The sequence below is a fragment of the Lepus europaeus genome, chromosome 5 (genome assembly GCF_033115175.1).
Source record: "Lepus europaeus isolate LE1 chromosome 5, mLepTim1.pri, whole genome shotgun sequence".
Taxonomy (NCBI): domain Eukaryota; kingdom Metazoa; phylum Chordata; class Mammalia; order Lagomorpha; family Leporidae; genus Lepus; species Lepus europaeus.
This window is the reverse complement of record NC_084831.1, coordinates 18,025,609-18,047,651: the sequence shown is the minus strand read 5'-3', so window position 1 is coordinate 18,047,651 and position 22,043 is coordinate 18,025,609. Positions and strand designations below refer to the sequence as shown.

At 46.8% G+C, this 22,043-nt stretch overlaps 1 protein-coding gene across 3 annotated transcripts in view; it reads right to left on the bottom strand.

Annotated features, from left to right (window-relative positions):
- Window positions 1-2,240: 2,240 nt before the first annotated feature.
- RCAN3 (RCAN family member 3) overlaps window positions 2,241-22,043 on the bottom strand; it is a 31,868-nt gene continuing 12,065 nt past the window's right edge. For 2 of the 3 annotated variants that reach the window (XM_062190637.1, XM_062190638.1), the window contains exons 3-5: window positions 9,570-9,743; window positions 8,427-8,598; window positions 2,241-7,456 (exon numbers count right to left, since the gene is read on the bottom strand). In XM_062190637.1, the coding sequence (XP_062046621.1) occupies window positions 7,272-7,456; window positions 8,427-8,598; window positions 9,570-9,743 (531 nt within the window). In that variant the 3' untranslated portion in view covers window positions 2,241-7,271. The remainder of the gene's footprint in view (window positions 7,457-8,426; window positions 8,599-9,569; window positions 9,744-22,043) is intronic. The other variant, XM_062190639.1, reaches the window with a different exon arrangement.

Genomic DNA, 22,043 nt, shown 5'->3' with positions numbered 1-22,043 from the left:
AAAGCCGAGACTGGCACAGGTGCAGACCGGACACCTTTGGGTCGTTCAGGTTTGCTCCCAGGCCGTGCAGTGGCCCCAGGGTCTCTGGTTTTCGTGGCCTTCTGGCCAGGGACTTTCTGCACCTGCGGCCATTGCACTCCTTGGGGATGAGCGCCATTGCATATTTTGTCTCCCTCACCAGTGAGGTGTTTGGTCTCCACAGGAAGCCTCTGCTACAGATGGCAAATAAACTGTCATCCTCTGACCCCGAGAGCCCCTGTAGTCTGTGGCAGGCCCTTGGGGCTGCGGCCTCAGCTAGGAGACGGACACGCCCCCATCCTTACTTGGAATCTCCTTCTCAGGAAACTGCCATCGGCAGGAGACCCTCCTGATAAACTTTCCCACCACAGTAAGAAGAGAAATCTTACTCTACACCATGAGGTCACTTTCAGAAATCTGCCCACTGCCCTGGGCAACCTGGCTGGCCAAACCCTAGATCACTATGGGAGTCTTCAGATTCCCTAGCTACAATGCTCATGGACAGCCATGAGCCCTGGGGTGCCTACTGGCAGAACAGGCCAGAGTACGTGCCGTATTACTAAACTGCAGTTTATTAATAATTATTCACACTATTTATTAATAGTAGTAATAGTAGTAATAGTAATAATAATTATTTGCAGTATTAATAAACGTGCTGCACCTAACAGGAACAACACAAGGGGCCATGTGGGGAAAGCTACTGCAAAGATTTACGATCAGGACAAGTGGGCCCGTGATTTCGGTAAGGGAAGCAGCAAAAGGCCCTCTCCTTTCTGACATGGCTCTTACTCTTGCTCCTTGCTGGCCCATGCACACTCAATCTCACTGTTAAATTTTTCTCTCCCAGACTTTGAGTTTCATGTCGGAATGATGGTCACACAGGGATTCCAGGCACTACTGGTGGCTGGGGACAAAGCTCAGCTCCTCCGCTGGAGCCTCCAGATCAGCTGGCACGGGGACTCCTGCTCCCTGGCTAGGCAGGGACGACGCTTGACCCAGCATAAAGTTACAGAAGTCGGATCTTCCTGTCTCAACTTCCCCTGAAGATTAAGAGATGAAACCCGAGGGACAAAATATGATGCAGCTAAGGAGACAGCTGGCAAGGAGGAGCCCCTCCCTGCAGCCCCGCCTGCCCCACCCAAGCCACCCCACTCTGTACAGCGGAAAACTGCAGCTTCAGCAAAACTGTTTAGAATTGACATGGGGCTGGCTGCGTTCCCACGGTGTCCTCTAGGTAACTGTAAGGTTACTGTAATAAAACGACCACAACTGACACTCCTACTCCCATCATGCACCTGATGCCATAACACTTTAAGAGATTTCCAATGAAGGCAAGGAAATGGGCAGCACTCAAGTCTGGCCTCAAACTCCATCCCTTATGAATATTCAATTAAGCCCTCACCCCTATAAAGCCATGGACCTGAACCTGATGTAGCTTTGAGTCAAGTACTCTTGCTTCACATGCAACCAAATCTTGCTTCTCTGCCAACCCTTACCAACATCTCATTCTTGCATTCTTTCTCAAGTCAGGGACAAGTACTTGGACCCAGCCAGTTGTGATATTTTGATTTGGAGGTTTTTTTTTTTCCTTTTTTTTTTTTTAACCAAGACAGACTAAATCATTTTTAACTGAGGAGGACACCAAGGTAAAAACTTTTCTTGTTGAAGAACTGAAATTGTAGTGGGTTCTTTACAGAGCTGGCTGAGACTCACCACCTCCAGCTCTGGCACAGCACAACACTGAGGTTCAACAGGGCTCTTGTTAGAGGGACAGCCATCAGGGACAGGCGCTGTGGCACATGGGCTAAGCCAGCACTCAGGATGCCTACATCCCACACTGGTGTGCCGGGGTGAATCTTGTCTGCCCCGCTTACAATCTGGCTTCCTGCTAAAGCACCCTAGGAGGTAGTGGATGGCAGCCCAGTAACTGGGTTCCTGCCACTGTGTGGGAGACCTAGACGGAGTTCTAGGTTCTTGGCTTTACCTGGTCTAGTCCCAAGTGTTGTAGGCATTTGGAGAATGAACCAGCGGATGGAAGATTTCTCTTTCTCTGCCTTTCAAAATGAAAATAAAAATTTTTATTAAAAAGGGAATTTTACTTTTTTGAATTACTACCCAAATGCAAGTAATACACATTGAAAATAACTATAAATAATTCAATTCAATGGACTGATTATAAAAACTAACTTTATTAGTTTTAAAAACCAAAGTTGTTACAAGTAATCACAAAGCTTCCAAAAAAATTACTTTCTGCTTTTGTCACTTTGATAGGATGAGGAATGCTTAAAGGCCCTCACAACACAGGAGGGTTAAACTTGACAATGAACATACTACAAACTCGGCCACTTGGGACACCCGGAGTAGGAAACACATGTACGTGAGTGACTGAAGTCCAGTGAGTATTCACCATGGCTTACACTACCAGACCGGTAAAGTGCCCCCAAATATAACACAAAATCACACATATGTTCCGGTAACATAATCAATTCAACTTCTGAGTTCGAAGTGAAATGGCTGAGACACTTTTCTTCAGCTTGCGGGGTGTGCAGAGTACAGCAGAAGCGTGGGTCAACACTTACTCGGGGCTGAGGAGCAGGAGGAGGGATACTGCATGTGACCAGGATTGCCACCTTTCTCCTCAGCACCCAGTCCGAGTCAGGGAGACTGGGGCCTACAGTGGGAACAATGTAGACAGACAGACATTATCTGCATAGATAGATAGAAATCGTCCATATTCAGAGATCGGCAGTGGTTCCAAGAGTCTGCAGGCTGTAACTGCTTCAAAAGGAAATGTAGGTTTGCAAGGCAGACTGTGAATCTAATTTAATGTTGACAATCAACACACTACTATAGACTAGTAAAATCAGATATGCAGTGCCTGACTTAACCAAGGTTAGTTCTTAACCTCGGCAGGAGAGCACTCTGAACACGATGATTTTTACAGTCTTTTTGGTCAGTGAACTTATTATTAGCAGATGTTGCTTTCAGCTGCCTCAGCTCGTCATTTGGTGATAACAACACTCTCCATATTATTAACATTTTCCCTTGTTTTGTGATTCAAGAAAACAGTGGCACCGTGACAAAGATGTTCTCACTGACCTATGCTCCAACCACAGCTTAAAAAACAAGTGAATATTTGTCAAATTGTTGGTAAATCTCATTCTTTAAACTTCTTTAACTTTGTCAAAGATGAGTTTCCATAACATGGACTGTACCTCCCCAGCTAGGGATAACTGCTTCCCAGGGCTTCTGTTCCTCTATTTGTCATACAGATTTTCAGTAACTGGTCTTCAGTCCAGAAACATGTAAATGCAACTGTGCAGGAATGGAGGGCAGGAGAGGAAGAAAGAAAGGAGGACCAAGGTCACCTTGCATGGTGGATGTGAGGTCCACAACTATGGGTAAGAGAACCCAGTGGACACTGAGCCTGGCATGTTACAAAATTTGGTACCATTGTTTAATTATGTTTGAGATTTTAAATACAAAGCAGCAGTCTTTAATCCTGAACAGAGCTCACTTTTACACTGCGTGACAGTGTCCTTTCTCCACAAGTCTTTATTTCTGAGTCCCATGGATCTCATTCTGCTTCATCAGAGTCACCTCTTAAGTGCGATTACATTTTAATTTCACTAGTATGGAAATATAGAAAAGTCTATATTAAAATGCCAACCAATTGCTGGCTACCAAGATAACATTATGTAAGCAGATTGTGACCCCAAGAGTTCCGTGATAACAGAAAACAGGGAACATCAGCTTCATTAAGAAAATCACCAAGTCAACACTGTCACCAGATCGGATTTTCTCACTGGTGTCTTAGCCATCCTCTCAGGAGAAAACAATCCCCAGCCCCATCTTTGTTTCCCTGATGCCAGGGATTAGAATTCATCACCTCTTTCAGAGGCCGACACAAGAAAAAAACAGCAGCAGCTCCTGTGCAGGGGCCAAGACAGCCAACTCTTGTCCCGGGAGCCTCGGCAGGTCCCACAAACGCCCCCTCAGCCCGCCCTGGAACTCCTGGACGAGTGTAACATCATGCGCTGTGACCTCCGCAGGCATCTCAGCCGGCTCAGATTCCGGAGAATCAAATCTGCTCACCTAAGAGTAATGACCGTTTTAAAAGACGGAGACCTCTGGTAGCTCTTCAACTCCAACAGCTCATCAACAAGTGCAGCGTTCTGTTCAAGCCTGCACGCTGAACTTCAAAAGGACCTTGCAGTCTTGACTTGGCTCTGAACTGCTGCCGGGTTTTGTGTTAAAATCAGCTCTCTGGAGCCTCAAGCTCTCCAGGGTGAGGGAACTGTTCCTACCCATTTCTGCCTCCCAGCACCTTAAGCCCAGGACACGCTCACCAGCACCCTTTTTAGGCGGGTTTGCCTCCAGCATCACCAGGGAGCACATCATAGATTCTGCGGCCAATCCCTGTTAAGCGTCCAGTTTCTTTACCCTTCATTCCTGTCTTTTTCTCTCACAAAGCCATTGTCTTCCATCACTATTATCTTTCCTCACAGTTTTCTACATAATTTAACTCCCACGAAGAGGTTATGATTTCTAAAGAAAATGGAGCTAAAAGGGTACTTCAAAGAGTTTATGGAAAAAATGGAATTAAAACTATTTTATTTTGGTGCAAAACTTTTTTGAAATTCATAGTTTTTAAATAATATGCATTTCCACGAACTTTTTGAAGAAATATATATATATAGATTTCAAAATTTTTTTGCATCAAATATCTTTCAATTCCATTTTCCATGAATTTTTTGAAGTGCCCTTGTATTTGTCAGTTAAATCTAGATACTAACTCAATTTTAAAGAAAAAAATGGAGATAAACATTAAAACAACTTGGGGCTGTGCTGTGGCATAGCAGATAAAGCCACCTGCGGTCCCAGCTGCTCCACTTCCGATCTAGCTCTCTGCTATGGCCTGGGAAAGCAGTGGAAGATGGCCCAAGTCTTGGGTCCCTGCAACCATGTGCCCACGTGGAAGACCCAGAAGAAGCTCCTGACTTCAGATTGGCTCAGCTCTAGCTATTGTGGCCATCTGGGGAGTGAACCAGCAGATGGAAGACTTTCTCTCTCTGCCTCTCTCTAACTCTTTCAAGTAAATAAATAAATAAACCTTAAAAAAAAAAAACCCATGGGGCTCATCTCCTGCACAATGGTTGCACACACTGGGTAAGAAACAGCCACAAAAGGACAGAGACCACAATGAGTGTTGATCCTGGCTGATTTCACAACACTGAAGGAGTTGACTGGTATTTGTTTTTTTTTTTTTAGAATTCACTTTCTGGAAATATACTAACAAGAAAGGAAACATTAATGTTCCCCACTCAGAAGTGTTTATATGACACACTCTCTTTAATATATATTAAATTTTGTTTTAAACTTTTGATTTATTCAATACTCTCAAAGAACAGAAAAACATTAGGTACTCTGCACTGCTTGAGTTTAAAAAAAAAAGAGTATTCTACCCCTAACATGTAAAACTTTTAAAAAAAGATTTATTCATCTACTTACTTATTTATTTGAAAGGCAGCGTGAGAGGCGCAGGGAGACAGGTATCTTCCAAGGGACAGAATATTCTTTAATCAGGAGGCAGAGAGTGAAAGCCAACCCAAATGAAGTATGGGTTTTGAACACTTAGAAAACAGTAATGAATAATATCACCTAAGAAGAAATTTTAAACATCCCAAGTGGTGAAAATGCATACATCTCCTGGAAGACAGGGACCACCCTGCAAGCAAAAATGAGCAAAATGCTGAGTTCAGGACTGCAAAATAAATTTATTAAGTGGCCATCAGTTTAACTGACAAATGGTCTGATTTCAATATATTAATTTTGTATGGAATTACAAATTCCAGCTGAATTTACATTGAAGTTTAGCAGTGGTGGACCTATACAAATACAGTTATTACCTCAGAGTATCAGAGGGCAAGGAAAATACAGAAAACTTTATTATGTGTATATAATATAATGCCTTCAGCAATAAATTCTACTCTGAGAAGAACTAAACCACAATAACATGCTACCAAAAATATACAGATACCAGGCTGGAACTTCTGCATTTTTCTCTGTGATGGCAGTGACATTGGGTCACCCATGGATACCTGCCCCACAGACCAGCCATTTCGACAGGAGGCTCTCCAAAGCCTGAAGAGACCACAAAAGTTAAAAGGATGCTGCGTCAACATTATAAGGGTCAATTACACATTCTGCAACTTAAGTGAGAGCCAACTGTATTTTAGGGAAAAATGCCCATGGTAAAGTAAGCCAGAGTGACAAATGCCATCACTAAGGGAAGAGTGAGTAGGTGATCGCTTCCCTTTCCCGATCCACAGAAAAACAGCACATGTGACTTTCCTTCCAAAGCAAGCTGGAAAAGGTTTCAGTGGATGATTTATAAATGGTCTTCAGATAATCTTACTACCTTTTCTCACTGAAAATCTACAGACAACACACAGAAATGTACGTACAGAACACACACACCCACGGTTAACACGACACTGGAGAAAGCCATAGGGCAGGAAGCTGCTGAGTGAAGACAGCTCGGTGTGCTGCAGGCCAGAACACAGACACGCGTGGCGGGGTGCGGCAGCCGTCTGAATCCACAGCGGCCTCGTCTGCTGGGGACCGGCCCACGTGCCAAGTGGCGGCTCTTTTGGGGCAGTCACGCTCAGGTGGAACAACTCATAAGGAACAGTGGCCTGTACACCATGGGGTTGAGGGCCACTTGGTTCTCACCAGCTGAGTGGATCTGGCATTTCTTCCCAAAGCTACTGGAGAAATTCCTTGAGAAAAAGGATTTCTATAGAAAATTCTGCATCTCAGGTTTCTTTCCATGAAGAAAATCTCATGAATACCAAACAATTACCTTTTGCTCAATATATTAGCTAGGAGCCGGTATACAAAAATAACCACACTAGGCTATTAAAATTTCAAGAGTTTTGAAATTCATAAAGATGGTACTGCACTGGATGATGCTGTGCCCGTCTTTCGTATCCCATGCTCTAGGGAATGAGGGCGAGTGGGGAGGGGCATTCTCCTAACCTGCTATCACTCACCACTTTCAGGTGGATGGCAATGCTTTACTGCAGAGCGCCACTGAGAACACCCTCACCACCGTGAGCAGGTGAACCAGCTGCTGCCCTACACTACCGCGGCTGTGCCCGGTTCTCCACCGCCCTACCTAGGCCATCAGCGGAAGGTCGGGTCCCCATGAGTGCGGCCCGGGAGGGCAGCTGCCTCCCATACCACAGACCTCACAGCGCGCAGTCGAAGGTCGGGCGCCCATTCAGCGCTGTGGTCGGAGGCTCGGGGCGCCTGGTCTGGGTGATTTTCTGCTTGGGATTTTTTGTCTCCTCTTCCTCCTCAGTTTCACTTTCACAGACGTGAACCACCACGCTGGGTGTTGACTCGGTTCCCGCGTGCAGTTCATACTTCTCTCCTGTGGAGGAAACAAAGTTGAGTGTTGTGGCCAAAGCCTCACTTCCAGCAACAAGATCTGTTTTCTCTTGGAAACCTCTTATTCTGCTTATTTTTAACTGCTGATTATAGCTTTTAAAATCTTTAAATGCTACGACAAAGTACTTTATCTGCTTTTTTGTTATTAGCGATTCAGTGCTTTAAGGTTCTGGTAAAATTTTCCATTTTCAGTACCGAGATCCGGGGAGTTAAAACGTGCATGCCAGTCACAGTTCCATGAAGCACACGGCTGAATCTGTTTAACTTCATTCTGGTCTCAGCTTTCCTCTGGGAGACACCTGGAAGGTTCCAGGCATCAGGGGGATCTCTTCAGCAGAGGGCCCTGTGCATCTGAGATGCAGCTCTGATACTTCCCCTACAAATGCTGTCGGGCCCTTGTAGGAGACACTGTCGCAGACACCCAGCCCATACCAGCATGGCATCAGCTTCCTACAGCATTTACAGGGATCAGAGGGGCAGAGGGGAAGCAGCAAAGGAAAATAAAAGTAAAGACAAAAACCAAGAGAGGATGACAGGAAACCACCAGCAGTTCCCTGCCGGACTCAAAGTAGCTGTGGTCTGTCTGGGACTTGATGGGGCGGGGGAGGAAGGCAACTAAGGCGCACGGCCTGCCTGTGAGGGCCAGGGAGAACTCGGAGCAGTGGGGACTGCAGAGGCATGCACTGAGCCCAGGCACTCATCACTCATCCTTACAACCCCACTGAACAGGAGAGACCACGACGATCCCTGCTGCAGAGATGAAGGTGAGCTCAGGAAACGGAGGCCAAGCAGCTTGCCGAGGGCCACGGAGCTGGCACACGCCCCAGCACAGACGCGAAGCCAGGCTTGCGTGACCTCATCCTTGGGTCATGTGGCCACTGGCTGGCTGGAACAGGCTCAGTCTTCAATACAAGTTTCTTGGGACTAAAACAGGAAACACAGAAGTTTGTTACCTGGCCCCAGCTTGGAAACAGCGCAGAGTAGATCGTAATTTATAACAGGCACTGCATCTTCACTCTGCTTCCAGCCCACTGGGGGCGACGCTGGCGGGGAGATGAGAAACTGCTTGGCAGGCTGGGGCGGCAGCAAGTACGACTTGTCCCGCACTTCACTGGACACCTGCACCTGCCAGAAGAGATTCTCAAAACCAGTCCGCAAGCCACACTGCCCTTCTTCATCCCCATGTAAGTCTTCCATCTTACTGGAGGAAATTTACAGATCTCGTAAAACAGCTATGAACTCCAAGAAGGGAGGACTGGGTTTGTGTGCTCACACTGAACTCGTACCAAGCGCTCAATGACCGGGAGCTGAATAAAGACACAGATGGATACAGAGGTGGATGAGAGGCGGCAACTGCAAACCCCAGTGGGAGGAGAGACAGGGCCGCATCATCTTACGCTGCAGTCTAACCGCAAGAGACTCCAACGAGGAACGGCGAACACGTTTAGAATGTAAGGCAACAAACGCCTCTAATTTGAAAGCTAAAACCAAGAAAAAACTTTTTTTGCCAATAAAAGACGGCACTGTTTCTAAGTACAGCTCTAATGCCTTTATTTCACCAGTTCCTCTAAGAAGAAACTGGCTTCTCAAAGGCCACAGCACTGCAGCATCAGAACCACAGGCAGAGCCCACTCTTGCTGACCCGTGGACTCTGCCTTTCCCTGCAGCCCTGGGCCCCTCCTGGCCAACCTCGGCCCAGCACTTTCCCCTGGGGGTTCTTCATGGGAACTGAGGAGCACGGAAAATGACTTGAGACTATTTCCCCGAGTCTCCCGAGGGCGCTCACTCTTGAGTGCCACTTTACATGCGCAGGAGACACTCAAGGGTGTTGGGCTCAACCCTCCCAGAGCCTCGGCTACACAGAGCTGCCAGAAGAAGAATTCCCTTTCACTCTTAGTCTCAGCAAAACAAAGTCCGGAGGGTAAACATGCCTAACCAATAACCAAAACTATACACCTGTAAAGGCAGGGGGACGCGCTTTCACATCCCCGCTGACTGGAAGCTGTTTCAGAAGTCTCAGAGGCAGCAACAGGAGAGAGAGACTTGGAAGTGTGGATGGGGGAAACAAGTGCAGAGCAGCGTGCCCCGGGAAGTACCTGTGCGAAGTACAGCTTCAGCTTCCTCCCGCCGAAGTCGGTCTCGTGGAGTTCTATTCGCGCTCTTGCCGCCGCTTCGGGCTTGCTGAAGTTTATCCTGACTCTTCTAAAGCTTTTGAACAGCTGAAATGTAACTTGGTCATCATAGATGGTGAAAAGTGCCTCGAATCTCTCCTGCAGATGGAGGAGCAGCAGGGCAGACAGAATGGGGGAAACATGAAAAGAAAAACCTTTAACAAAAGGAAATTCAAATCATCAAACCCAAGGACCAGGGTACTGCATCAAAAAGCAGTAGACTTTTCTGACGGGTATGCAAGAACAGGTGTCCTCTTGTTCACAGGCTTACTTCTGCAAGTTACACTTAGATATAATCAACTTTATGAAGTATCATACAGTCAAGGGTCGTAAAGTAAGTGTAAGTCATTAAAAACAAAGATAAAACATGCCCACTGACAGAACAGGAATGGGACGGTGGCTGTGAAGCCCTCAGGAGGCCAGAATTCTCTCCCCTCCAACACATTCCTTTGCTCCTTCAAAGTAACCATTTCGGAAATTTTGCACTGTTCATTTCTTTATAGTTTTACAACACTTGCATGTATCTCTAAATATGCAATCATATTGTATGCATTTTATAGTCTATTTTTCAAGAAAGATTTATTTATTTGAAAGGCAAAGTGACAGAGGGAGATTTCCCATTTGCTGGTTCACTCCCCAAATGGCCACAAGAGCCAGGCGGAAGCAAAGAGCCTGGGTCTCCCATGTGCGTGGCAAGGGCCAGAATACTTGGGATATCTTGCACTGCCATCCCAGGCACACTGGCAAGAAGCTGGGTCAGCAGGAGTAGCCAGGACTGGAATGAGCACTTTGATACGGGATGCCGGTGCTGTAAGCAGCGGCCTAATCTGTGCGGCAATGCCGGCCCCTAAGACTTGCTTGTTTGGCTTAGATTTTGGTCCTGAGTCTTCCTTGCCACTGTAGGTCTTTTGTTTTCACTGCTATGCAGTATTCTGTTGCAGGGCCATACCACAATGAGTCTCTTCTGGTGCCTTAAACATGTGGTCTGCTCCTTCTCTCATTTTACCATGACAATCACAGTGCTACTATGAACATTCCCATACAGATCTCAGGCCAGCCACATGCAAGGACTCCTTTGGGGAACAAACCTACAAGGGAAATTCTTTGGCCCCTAGAGATGCCACATCTTTAACTTCAGTACTTAATTGCAAGTAGCTTCCCAAGTGTTGGCTTCCCAAGTGTCTTACTCTCTAAGAGCAGGTTCTTGTTAGGGCTGCTTCCTATCTTTGCCTGTACTTCACACAGTTAGGAGGGAGAGCTCCTATCTTCTGGTTCACTCCCCAAATGCCCATGACAGAGGCTGGGTCGGGGTCAAAGCGGGGAGCCAGGAACTCAGTTCAGGTCTCTACCTGGGCAGCAAGAACCCATTTACTTGAGCTATTGCCACTACCTCACAGTCAGCACTGGCAGGAAGCTGGAGCCAGGAACTGAACCCAGGCACTCCCATGTGAGATGTGGGCATTTTAATCACTAGGCTACACACCTGCTATTTCTTTCTTTTTTTAAAATTTATTTTATTATTTGAAAGACAGAGTTACAGAGAGAGGTAGAGAAAGAGAGAGAGGTCTTCCATCTGCTTGTTCACTCCTCAGATGGCCGCAATGGCCAGAGCTGAACTGATCTGAAGCCAGGAGCCAGGAGCCTCCTCCAGGTCTCCCACATGGGTGCAGGGGCCCAAGAACTTGGGCCATCCTCTACTGCTTTCCCAGGCCAGAGAGGTGGAGCAGAAGTGGAGTAGCCAGGACCCAAACCAGCGCCCACATGGGATGCTGGCACTGCAGGCGGCGGCTTTACCCGCTATGCCACAGCGCCATCTCCTAGCATCTTCTTTAAAAATGCTTAATTCTGGATAATCATAGGGCCTTTTGCTAAGGCACAACAATACAATCTTTTCCTCAATGTTCATACTGGGATTATGTAATTCCACAAAAATCATATAGTTTTTGTAAAAGTGAATTGGACACATACACCCTAAGTATTTTGAGATGGAAAGAGGGAGAGCAACATTTGAACCACTCTATGGGACTGAGAAAAATACTATTCTTCGCTCACTTATTAATGAATTGGGAGGATAAAAAAACCCTAACTTCAATTACTGTAAGTATAGCAATGTTAAATCTTCTTTATGACTTTTACGCAAGTTTGACAGATGCAATAACAAAGCAGAACTAAGACACTTCTCAATACCTTTAGAAATATTCCTATGCTCTGCCTGCTTAGTCTATGTAAAGATCCTCTCATCATTTATTGAAACTGAAGTGCAAATCCAAGCTCCCTCATTTGTTAACTTCTCTCAGCTTGAACATTCACCTGCCACTGTACAATAAAATATAAAATAAAATGCTCAAATATGTATCCTTCATTTTTAAGAAAATGTCATTTATCCTAAAGTTATTTTTGTTCATTCATTTAAAACCTATTTAGAAACCAACAGCACACCAGACCTAATGCTAAGTCTGGACTCCCAGTTCGCTACAGCCAGCTGCAAGGGGAGGTCACGTTTAAGGTCAGCGGCTGATGTGGTGCAGTGATTAAGTGTGCTGACATCCCATTTCAGAGCACTGGTTCCGGTCCCAGTGCTTCACTTCCAATCCCAGCTTCCTGCTTGTGCCTGGGAAGGCAGAAGATGGCTCAAGTACTCAAACCCCTGCCATCCACAGGGGACACCCAGATGGGAGTTCTGGGCTCCTGCCTGTGACTTGGCCTGGCCCCAGCCATGCAGTTACCTGGGAAGTGAACCAGTTGACACAGGATAATTTCTGTTTCTCCCTGTCCCTCTGCCTTTCAAATAAAATAAGACAAATCTTAAAACAAAAACAAAAAAACCTTTGGGGCTGGCACTGTGGTACAGCAGGTTAAAGCCCCAGCCTGCAGCGCCAGCATCTCATACTGGCACCAGTTCACATCCCAGCTGCTCCATTTCTGATCCAGCTCTCTGCTAATGCGCCTAGGAAAGCAGCAGAGGACAGTCCAAGTTCTTGGGCCCCTGCACCCACGTGGGAGACCCCGAAGAAGCTCTTAGCTCTGGGTAGGCTCAGCTCCGGCCATTGCGGCCATTTGGGGAATGAACCAGTGGATGGAAGACTTCTCTCTCTGTCTCAACTTCTGTGTAACTCTTTCAAATAAATAAAATCTTTAAAATCAACCCAATTCTTATTCACCTTTTTTTTTTTTTAAAGATTTTATTTATTTGAAAGGCAGAATTAGAGAGAAAGGAAGAGAAAGAGAGACAGAAGTCTTTCATTCACTGGTTCACTCCCTCACATGCTGACAACAGCCAGGGCTAGACCAGGCTAAAGCCAGGAGCCAGGAGCCTCATGGGTGCAAGGACCCAAGCACTGTTTTCCCAGGCACATTAGCAGGGAGCTAGATTGGAAGTGGAGCAGCCAGGACTCAAACCAATGCCCATACAGGATGCTGGTGCACTTAACCTGCTATGCTACAACGTTGGTCCCTCACTATGCTATTTCTATCCATTAATGTAAAACATGGGGGCCGGCGCTGTGACATAGCAGGTAAAACCGCCGCCTGCGGTGCCAGCATCCCATATGGGCACTGGTTCTAGTTCGTCTGCTCCACTTCCGATCCAGCTCCCTGCTATGGTTTGGGAAAGCAGTGGAAGATGGTCCAAGTGCTTAGGCCCCTGGACCTACGAGGAAGACCTGGAGGAAGACCTGGAAGAAGCTCCTGGCTCCTGGATTCAGATCAGCCCAGTGTTGCAGCCATCTGGGGAGTGAACGAGCAGACGGAAGATCTCTCTCTTCCTCAGCCTCTCTGTAATTCTGCCTTTCAAATAAGTAAATAAATCTTTAAAAAAATGGAGGAAAACATTGTACTGTAGATGTAGAAAGGATTTCAAAATAGCATTTCAGTTCTTAAAAAAGAAATGCAAGCCTGTAAGGGGACTAAACACTAATCATTATTACTACTTCTAGATGCATCCCATAGCTTCCTCAGCCTCTATTTCAAAGATCTGTCACTTTAAAAAATCATCACAATTGAGATTTTGTGAAAATGCATTCCACTTAATTACTGGTAGCAGATGATTGTAAGGATATTTTGAATACTAAGCAAATATTAGAATTCTCATGTGAGATAGTTAAGAAATATCAATACCAAGGACAATGGAAATGGAAATTAAGGAAGAACTAAGTAAGTGTGGCTTATGAAATATTAAAATTCTGTAATTCTGTGCCTTAAGCTGTTTTCCTAGTCAGGGCAACAGGACCATGTATTTATTCCTAATCCCCCACAGCAGTGAACTTTTCATAGCAACAACACACTGTATGACACAAGCCATCTGCAGACCACACAGCAACTGACAATCATATCCTGCTTCCTGTTTCCCTCAGGACAGCTTTTTCCATTCCAGAAACACTGAAACTCAATGTAACATGCTGTTGGCTGATAGCACCTGGCAGGTTTCTTTCCTCTAAATCCCAGTGCCCATGACCCAGTTAAAAATTACACAAATGAAACGCTGCAAGAGCTGATTCGTGAGCTTTCTGTAAGTTAGCTCTTTCTCTTTCCTTCACATCTGTTTTCCTCCTGATGGAGCATAAATACAGTTTGTGTGACTTCCGGAAGTGAGGTGCTGTAGAAACATGTGGAGGCAAAACTGTTACAGGCTGAGTATCCCTCATCCAAAATGCTTGGGATCAGAAGTATTTCAGATTTCAGAGCTCTTCGGGTACCGTTTGAGCACCCCTAATCCACAAATCTGCATCCACGGTTTCGATGTCTTGTTGGGGCTCAGAAAGTTCTGGATTTTGGATTTCAGATTTTCAGGTGACAATGCTCAACTTGTATGGCTTCCTATTCAAAGAAAGCACCCCAGGCTGGTAGCTCTGTCTTTCCCAAAGTCCACAGGAATCAAAATGCAGATCCCTGAGGCTGCCCCGATAACTTGGCATTAGCACGGAAGGGATTTAGAAGACTGCAGACCGGAGGTAAGGACATAATCCATGGAACTAGATTAAAAATGACTTGTGATTAACAATAAGGATATGCACCTGTTCACAGGTCATCTGAAACCCAAATGCTATTTTTCTCCTTAGAATTGTTTCAGAGACAACCCATTTTTAAGTTTCTGAATTCCCTAATGATATAAAGTGAACAGCATCCTGTTACCAGTGAGTGCACATGCACTTCGGGTAAGATACTGGCAATCCTACAAAATCAAGACCATTGCCAGCCGCTGTTTCACTGCTCACCAATATTCCTCCAGGGCACTACCTCCACAGGCACAACACAGAAAATGCACCCCAGAGCGATCCCTAAGGTGTTCCCTTATACAAATAGGTTTCCTTCCAAATGGAGAGCAGAAGCCGCGGACCCATGCTGACATCACCTGTGAGCTATCAACAGGTAAAGTGACTCATACTCCCCCAACTCCATGCAAGCAACACCTCTCCTGGGAGCTCAAGAGCAGTGCATGAAGGTCAGTTAAGAGGGGAGTGGGACGGCCTTGCGGAGGGCAGGCTTCAAGGGGCAACAGGTGAGGGTGGCGGCTGAGTGGGCTTTCCTCTGTTCCCCACCCTAGCACAGAGAAGGCGAGGCTTATCCCCCTCACTGCAGGGGAGCCACACAGATGGCTGCTGCACCCCTCTGCAGAGGAACACCAGAAGCCCCTCACGCCTGTGCATGGAGGAGGAGGGAGGAACAGCAATCCACTGTGGAGAAGCAATGCTTCCATGTTCATCAGGGAAGGTATCTGTGTCTTTCTGTAAATCTGACAGAAAATTCCACTTCTGTATTGGCTCACCAATGCCACAGGCAAGGCTGCCATTTGCCTGGGGACAGCAAAGTGCCTGCTGCGGTCTGAATGCTTGTGTCCCTCCAGAATTCCCATGCTGAATTTCCGTCCCCAGTGGGTTGGCACTGGTAAGCCCTGGGGCACTTGAGGAACCCCCTGGGAACTGGATCGGTGTCCTTCCTCACAAATGAGGCCCTTGTCCTTCGCCGAGTGAGCACTCACTAAAGGCACCCCCTCCAAGGAGCAGGCCCTTTCCAGACCCTGACTCCACTACGCCTTGATTTTGGACTTCTCGGCCTCCAGAACTGTGAGCACTATATTTCTGTTGCTTCTAAGTTGCCCTGTCTGGTTTGTTTTGCTGGAGCGGCCCATACTGGCGCCAACACTGCCCCTGGCTCTCCTCAGTATCACTGCTGAGCCAGGGCAGGCCTCTGCTGACCCAGAGCAGCACGTGCTGCTAAGAAGGAACATCTACATGGATAATCTAAGCACTTGCAAATGTCTGGGGTCTCAACTGGAAAGTGCTAAAGGGAGCAGAACATATTAAAATTCCCAATTTTTTATAACCTTATTTATGACTTATGTTGCCTTTAACATCTTTCCTGCCACGTAAGAAGAATGTAACATTAAAATCTGAGAAAATATGAGATACTATTCGTTAAGTATCAATCTTTTTTTTTTTAAAGATTTATTTATTTATTTGAAAGTCAGTTACACAGAGAGAGAAGGAGACACATACACATACAGAGAGAGAGAGAGAGAGATTCTTCCATCTGCTGGTTCACTCTCCAATTGGCCACAACGGCTGGAGCTGTGCCTATGTGAAGCCAGGAGCCAGGATCTTCTGGGTCTCCCACGTGGGTGCAGGGGCCGAAGGACTGGGGCCATCTTCCACTGCTTTCCCAGGCCATAGCAGAGAGCTGCATCGGAAGTGGAGCAGCCGGTACTCGAACCAGCACCCATATGGAATGCTGGCACTACAGGTGGCGGCTTAACCCACTATGCCATAGCGCCGGCCCCAATCTTTGTTTTTTAATGGTTGATATATTTATAAATACATACTCTGCTCTTACTGGAACATAAATTCTTAAAGAACTGTGACTTTTTCAAATATATAATATTTTATACACCATGTAGAAGAAAAGTGACCAACACAATAAAAAACTTTCAGTGGCAACAAACTATGGGCTGGCAGGACTGTGCCATGTTAGGAGTGCTCCTGACTGGAGCGCTGGTTTCCCATGGACACTACCCGCAGGAAGAGCTGTACATTTCACTGTAGGTGAGTTTTACCCAATTACAGAAAAATGTGTAAGAAAAACTAAGGGATGGATGGGATGAGATGCCTATGAGTGCCAGCTACAAAGAGAGTGGCAGCTGAACCTCCCCGAGCCTGGGTTCGAGTGTGACAGCCAGCAGCCTGTCTGTGAGCACAGAAAGCTGGCTTCGGCCGCTGACTATTCCTGTGTTTCCTCTGAATATCATCCTTGGTTGTTAGTAGCAATTCTGGTTATGGAACTTTCTCTCACAGCTTAGTTGGAAGAGATTTGATTGTGCTTGCACTGAGCACATGTGGACAACGCAGGAGCCACTTTGTAGCACTTTGGTGGCCACTGCTAGCCTCAGGCAGCTGGCAAACAAAGTCTGCCAGCTAAGCAGGGGAAGAGGTCTACCACAGCTACCACCCAGCTGCCGGTTAGCAGGTAAGCCGCTTAGGCAGCACTCAGGGCCTCTACGCCCAGGACACACACTCACGTTCAATGTTCAGACATGACGGTCCCGCACTCAGTGATCCTAAGACTTTGTAACCTATCAATACATTTTTTATTCAGCTTTTCTGGGAAACATCTATTAGAGAAATATCATCCTCTTTAAAAGTAATTAATTTATTCACAATTTTTAAAATTTATACTAGATGAACATATTTCATGTATTTTATATATATATAGATTTAGGAGCATAGTGATAATTCCCACCCTACCCTCCTTCCTTTCTTATTCTTTAATTTTTAAAATGACATACTTTCAGTTTTTTTATAATCGTAAGATTAACCCTCCACTAAGAATTCAACAAACAGTAAAAAGAAAAAAAACTGTTCCTTAAAAGTAGCGACAAGGTCTGTAAACAATAATCAATTCTCAAAATACCAATTTTGCTCATATAATTTTTTTGTAGTCCATTAGTTAACACAGATCAGGGAAAACACATGGTATTTGTTTGGGACTGGCTTATTTCACTAAGTGTAATGGTTTCCAGTTGCATCCATTTTGTTGTGAGAGACAGGATTTCATTATATTTTATGGCTGGGTAGTAGATCATCTCAAAGCCACAAATGTGAGAACCCCCAGTGACATTCCAGCTTTCAACAGCATTTTTTTTTAAAGCCTGAAGGTTGTTTGGTTGTTTACTGAAAATTCAGAGCAAAGCCAGAAGAGCAGATGTTGAGGTCCCCTGGAGGAAGCAGCAAATGAAATCAAACCGGGGAGAGCAGACGTGGTGAATTCAGAGCACAGAACTGTTGCCCTGCTTGGTGGTCTTCCCCTACTCCTCGGAGTATTAGTTGATGGACACCTCAAATAGACAGATTACAGGATGACAAGTATTAAACCGTGGCCTCAAAACAGGGTTGTAAATCTGATGAGGTCCTTGAACTCAGAGTGCTGACCTAAGACATCGCAGGTGAGAAAGACCAGAGGTGCATTCCCCATTTCTCCCCTGCAAACCATGTGAACTGCCTCAGGGACAAGGACAACTGTTTCACTTGCCCCGGCTGTGGTTCCAAGCACTCCAGGCTCAGTTTCGAAGCAGATTCATGCAGGCTGCATGAACAAACCCACAACTCTCCCTCTCAAGGGCGTCCACTTGAATGTTCACACCCTCCTCGTCCATGAAATAGGAAAGATTTGCAGAGCCAGGTTCAGCCTGAATTTCACACTTAGCCTCTGACTCTATCCAAGCCAGGAGCTTCCAGCAGGTTTGCCCTTCCCACCAGAAGTGCGTGGTGTGCCCCAGCCTGCGGGGGTTCTGATGGCCCAGTCTGTAGCAGTGCTGGTTCTGATGAACAAGCAGCACACCCGCCTCTCTTCCAGAAGAGGATCATGAGTAGGTACCACTTGTTCCTGAGGCCCAGAAGCTCTGCTCATTGGCCTGGCCTGGCCTACAGCCTCCCAGCTGCACCCAGTAACAGACTGTTCACGTCCTCCAATACGACAGCACAAAGGACAGCCCTCAGGAGGAAGCCACGGCTTGGGCAGGGAGCGTCCAGCTTCCACCATCTATCTTCCCAAGTCACAGAACTGAGTGTGGCTGACTGGGTTTGAGTCCTGGCTCTATGACACAGCTGTGTGACCTCGGGAAAGCTGCTTACCTTTGCTGCACTACATTTTCCTTACCTAGTAAGTGAGGATAATAAAAGGGTTGTTGTGGGGATAAACAGTGGATTTTCAAGGCTCAGATGAGTTCTCACACACTGGTGATACAGCAGTAAAAGAAACAGGGTAGGGCTTTTGCAACAATCCACTTGTCAGTGTGTACTCACAAAAATGAGCTGTTCTCCTGTATGCTGCGCATTCCCCAGGAAGGAGGCAGATGCACAGGGATAACAGGATATAAATGGGATGGCAAATTCCACGGAGGTTGCCAATGGAAAATGAGAATCGACTTATTCCCCCTGACCTGCTGGAGCAGTCAGTCCCCCAAGGAGACAGGCCCTGCAGGAGACTCAGGTGCAGTGGGAGATACAGTGCACCACGGATCAACACCACCAGTAGCCTTCTTTCCGGAACTCTTCAGGACCGGACCTGTGACCCTTACCATCCTGAAGCAGAGCACGCTGCCTCCTGCTTGCCACAGAGGGCTCTGTTACTCTGATATGAGCTCCGACCCAAACGGAGGGGGACAGCAAGGGAGTTTTTCGTAGCTATAGCACTGTCAGATTCCATGTGGTGAAAAACTATACTGTGTTCACTTTAGTGGTCCTGAATCTTGCTTACTCATTTATCTTCATGCTTTGTTTCCTATTTGTTAAGATCAACTGTTTGATGATGGTCTGGAAAATGTGTTGCTGCACACGGTATCCACGGTGCTAGCCCAGAACAGAAAGCCACTGACAAGGGAAGAGCCCAACAGGAAGTTATCAAAGTGAACAAGGAACACGTGGAGCCACAAGAGGGCTTTCCATTGTCAGCTATGCAAGAGATGGAGAAACAGTTTCATACTGGGCCTATGAGCTTAGTGGCTGACAATGCCTTGGCCACCTCTGTCCCACTCTCCGTGCCTTCCTGAATATTCCTCCACCCACTCAGCCAGGGGCCACTCCACGTGCTGAGGCGCACACGGTGCCCATGTGGTTTATTCCAGCATAGAGGCTGGTTTTCTTCATGGATAGCAAGGATGATATCAAGGATATCCTCGCAGAGGCCAGTAAACCTGAGAGTCTTTCAGGAACAATCATGGGAGGGAACTTCAGTGTAGTAAGTGTTAGTAAGCATCTTTTCTCTTCCAGAACATTTAGTCCAGAAGCTGAAAGATGGGGCCACACAGGATGCATATGTCTCAAACTCTATCCTGGTTTCCCATGCACCCAGGTGGGTGACAGGGTTCCAAGCACTTGGGCCATCCTCCATTGCCTTCCAGGCACATTAGCAGGGAGTTGGATCAGAAGTGGTGCAGCCGGGATTTGAACTGGCAATCCGAAATGGGATGCCCACATCGCAAGTGGTGGCTTAACTGCACCACAATGCCAGCCCCCGTTCTGGATACTAATCCCTTATAAGATAACTGGTTTGCAATATTTTTCCCATTCTGTATGTTGCTTTTTTACTGTTGGACACTGTTGAAAATGTCCCCTGATGTACCACATTTTAAATTTTAATGATTTCTTTAAAAAATTTTATTTATTTATTTGAGAGGTAGAGTTACAGTGAGAGGGAAAGACAGAGAGGAAGGTCTTCCATCCACTGGTTCACTTCCCCAAATGGCTACAACGGCCGGAGCTAAGCTGATCTGAAGCCAGGAGCCAAGAGCCAGGAGCCTCCTCCATGTCTCCCATGCAGGTGCAGAGGACCAAGCACTTGGGCCATCTTCCACTGCCTTCTCAGGCCACGGCAGAGAGCTGGATTGGAAGAGGAGCAGCTGGGACCAGAACTGGTGCTCATATGGGGTGCCAGCACCTAAGGCGGAGGATTAACCTACTGCGCCACGGGGCCGGCCCCATGATTTTTAAAATTGTATTTATTTTAGAGGCAGAGACACACAGACAGAGATCTCCTACCCACTGGTTCACTCCCCAAATGCCTGCAATGGCTGGGGCTCAGCAAGGCCGAAGTCAGGAGCTGGGAACTCAACCTGGGTCATCCATGTAGGTAGAAGCCTCCCAGCTCTGCATTAGCAAGAAGCTGGAGTCAGAAGCCAAAGCCAGGATGGAACCCAAGTACTCAAATGTGGGATGTGAGCATCCTAACTGGCATCTCAACCATCAGGCCAAACACCTGCTCCCATTTTTTTTTTTTTTAAAGATTTATTTATTTATTTGAGGCAGAATTGCAGACAAAGAGCGGGAGAGAGAGAGAGGTCTTCCATCTGCTGGTTCACTCCCCAAATACCTGCAATGGCTGGAGCTGGGCCAATCTGATGCCAGGAGCTTCTTCTGGGTCTCCCACATGGGTGCAGGAACCCAAGCACTTGGGCCATCTTTTACTGCTTTCCCAGGCCATTAACAGAGAGCTGGATCAGAAGTGGAGCAGCCAGGATTTGAAGCAGCGCATATATGGGATGCCAGGACTGTAGGTGGCAGCTTTACCTGCTATACCACAGCACCGGCTCCTCCATATGAATTTCAGCATGGGTTTTTGATTTCTGAAAAACACCTCACTGGGATTTTGACAGGAACTGGGCTGAATCTGTGGATCACTTTGTGTGGTACTGACACCTTTTTTTTTTTCTTAAATATTTATTTATTTATTTGAAAGGCAGAGTTACAGAGAGGCAGAGGCAGAAAAAGAGAGAGAGAAAGAGAGAGAGAGAGAGAGAGGTCTTCCATCTGCTGGATCATTCCCCAAATGGCTGCAACAGCTGGAGCTGAACTGATCCAAAGCCAGGAGCCAGGAGCTTCTTCTAGGTCTCCCACATGGGCGCAGGGGCCCAAGGACTTGGGCCATCTTCTACTGCTTTCCCAGGCCATAGCAGAGAGCTGGATCGGAAGTGGAGCAGCCAGGACTTGTACCGGCGCCCATATGGGATGCCGGCATTACAGGTGGTGGCCTTACGCGCTATGCCACAGCACCGGCCCCAGCACTGACATCTTTTTTTTTTTTTTTTTTTTTACTTTTTAACAGGCAGAGTGGCCAGTGAGAGAGAGAGACAGAGAGAAAGGTCTTCCTTTTGCCGTTGGTTCACCCTCCAATGGCCGCCGCGGCTGGCGCACTGCGGCCGGCGCACCACGCTGTTCTGAAGGTAGGAGCCAGTTGCTTATCCTGGTCTCCCATGGGGTGCAGGACCCAACCACTTGGGCCATCCTCCACTGCACTCCCAGGCCACAGCAGAGAGCTGGCCTGGAAGAGGGGCAACCGGGACAGAATCTGGCGCCCCGACCAGGACTAGAACCTGGTGTGCCGGCGCCGCTAGGCGGAGGATTAGCCTGTTGA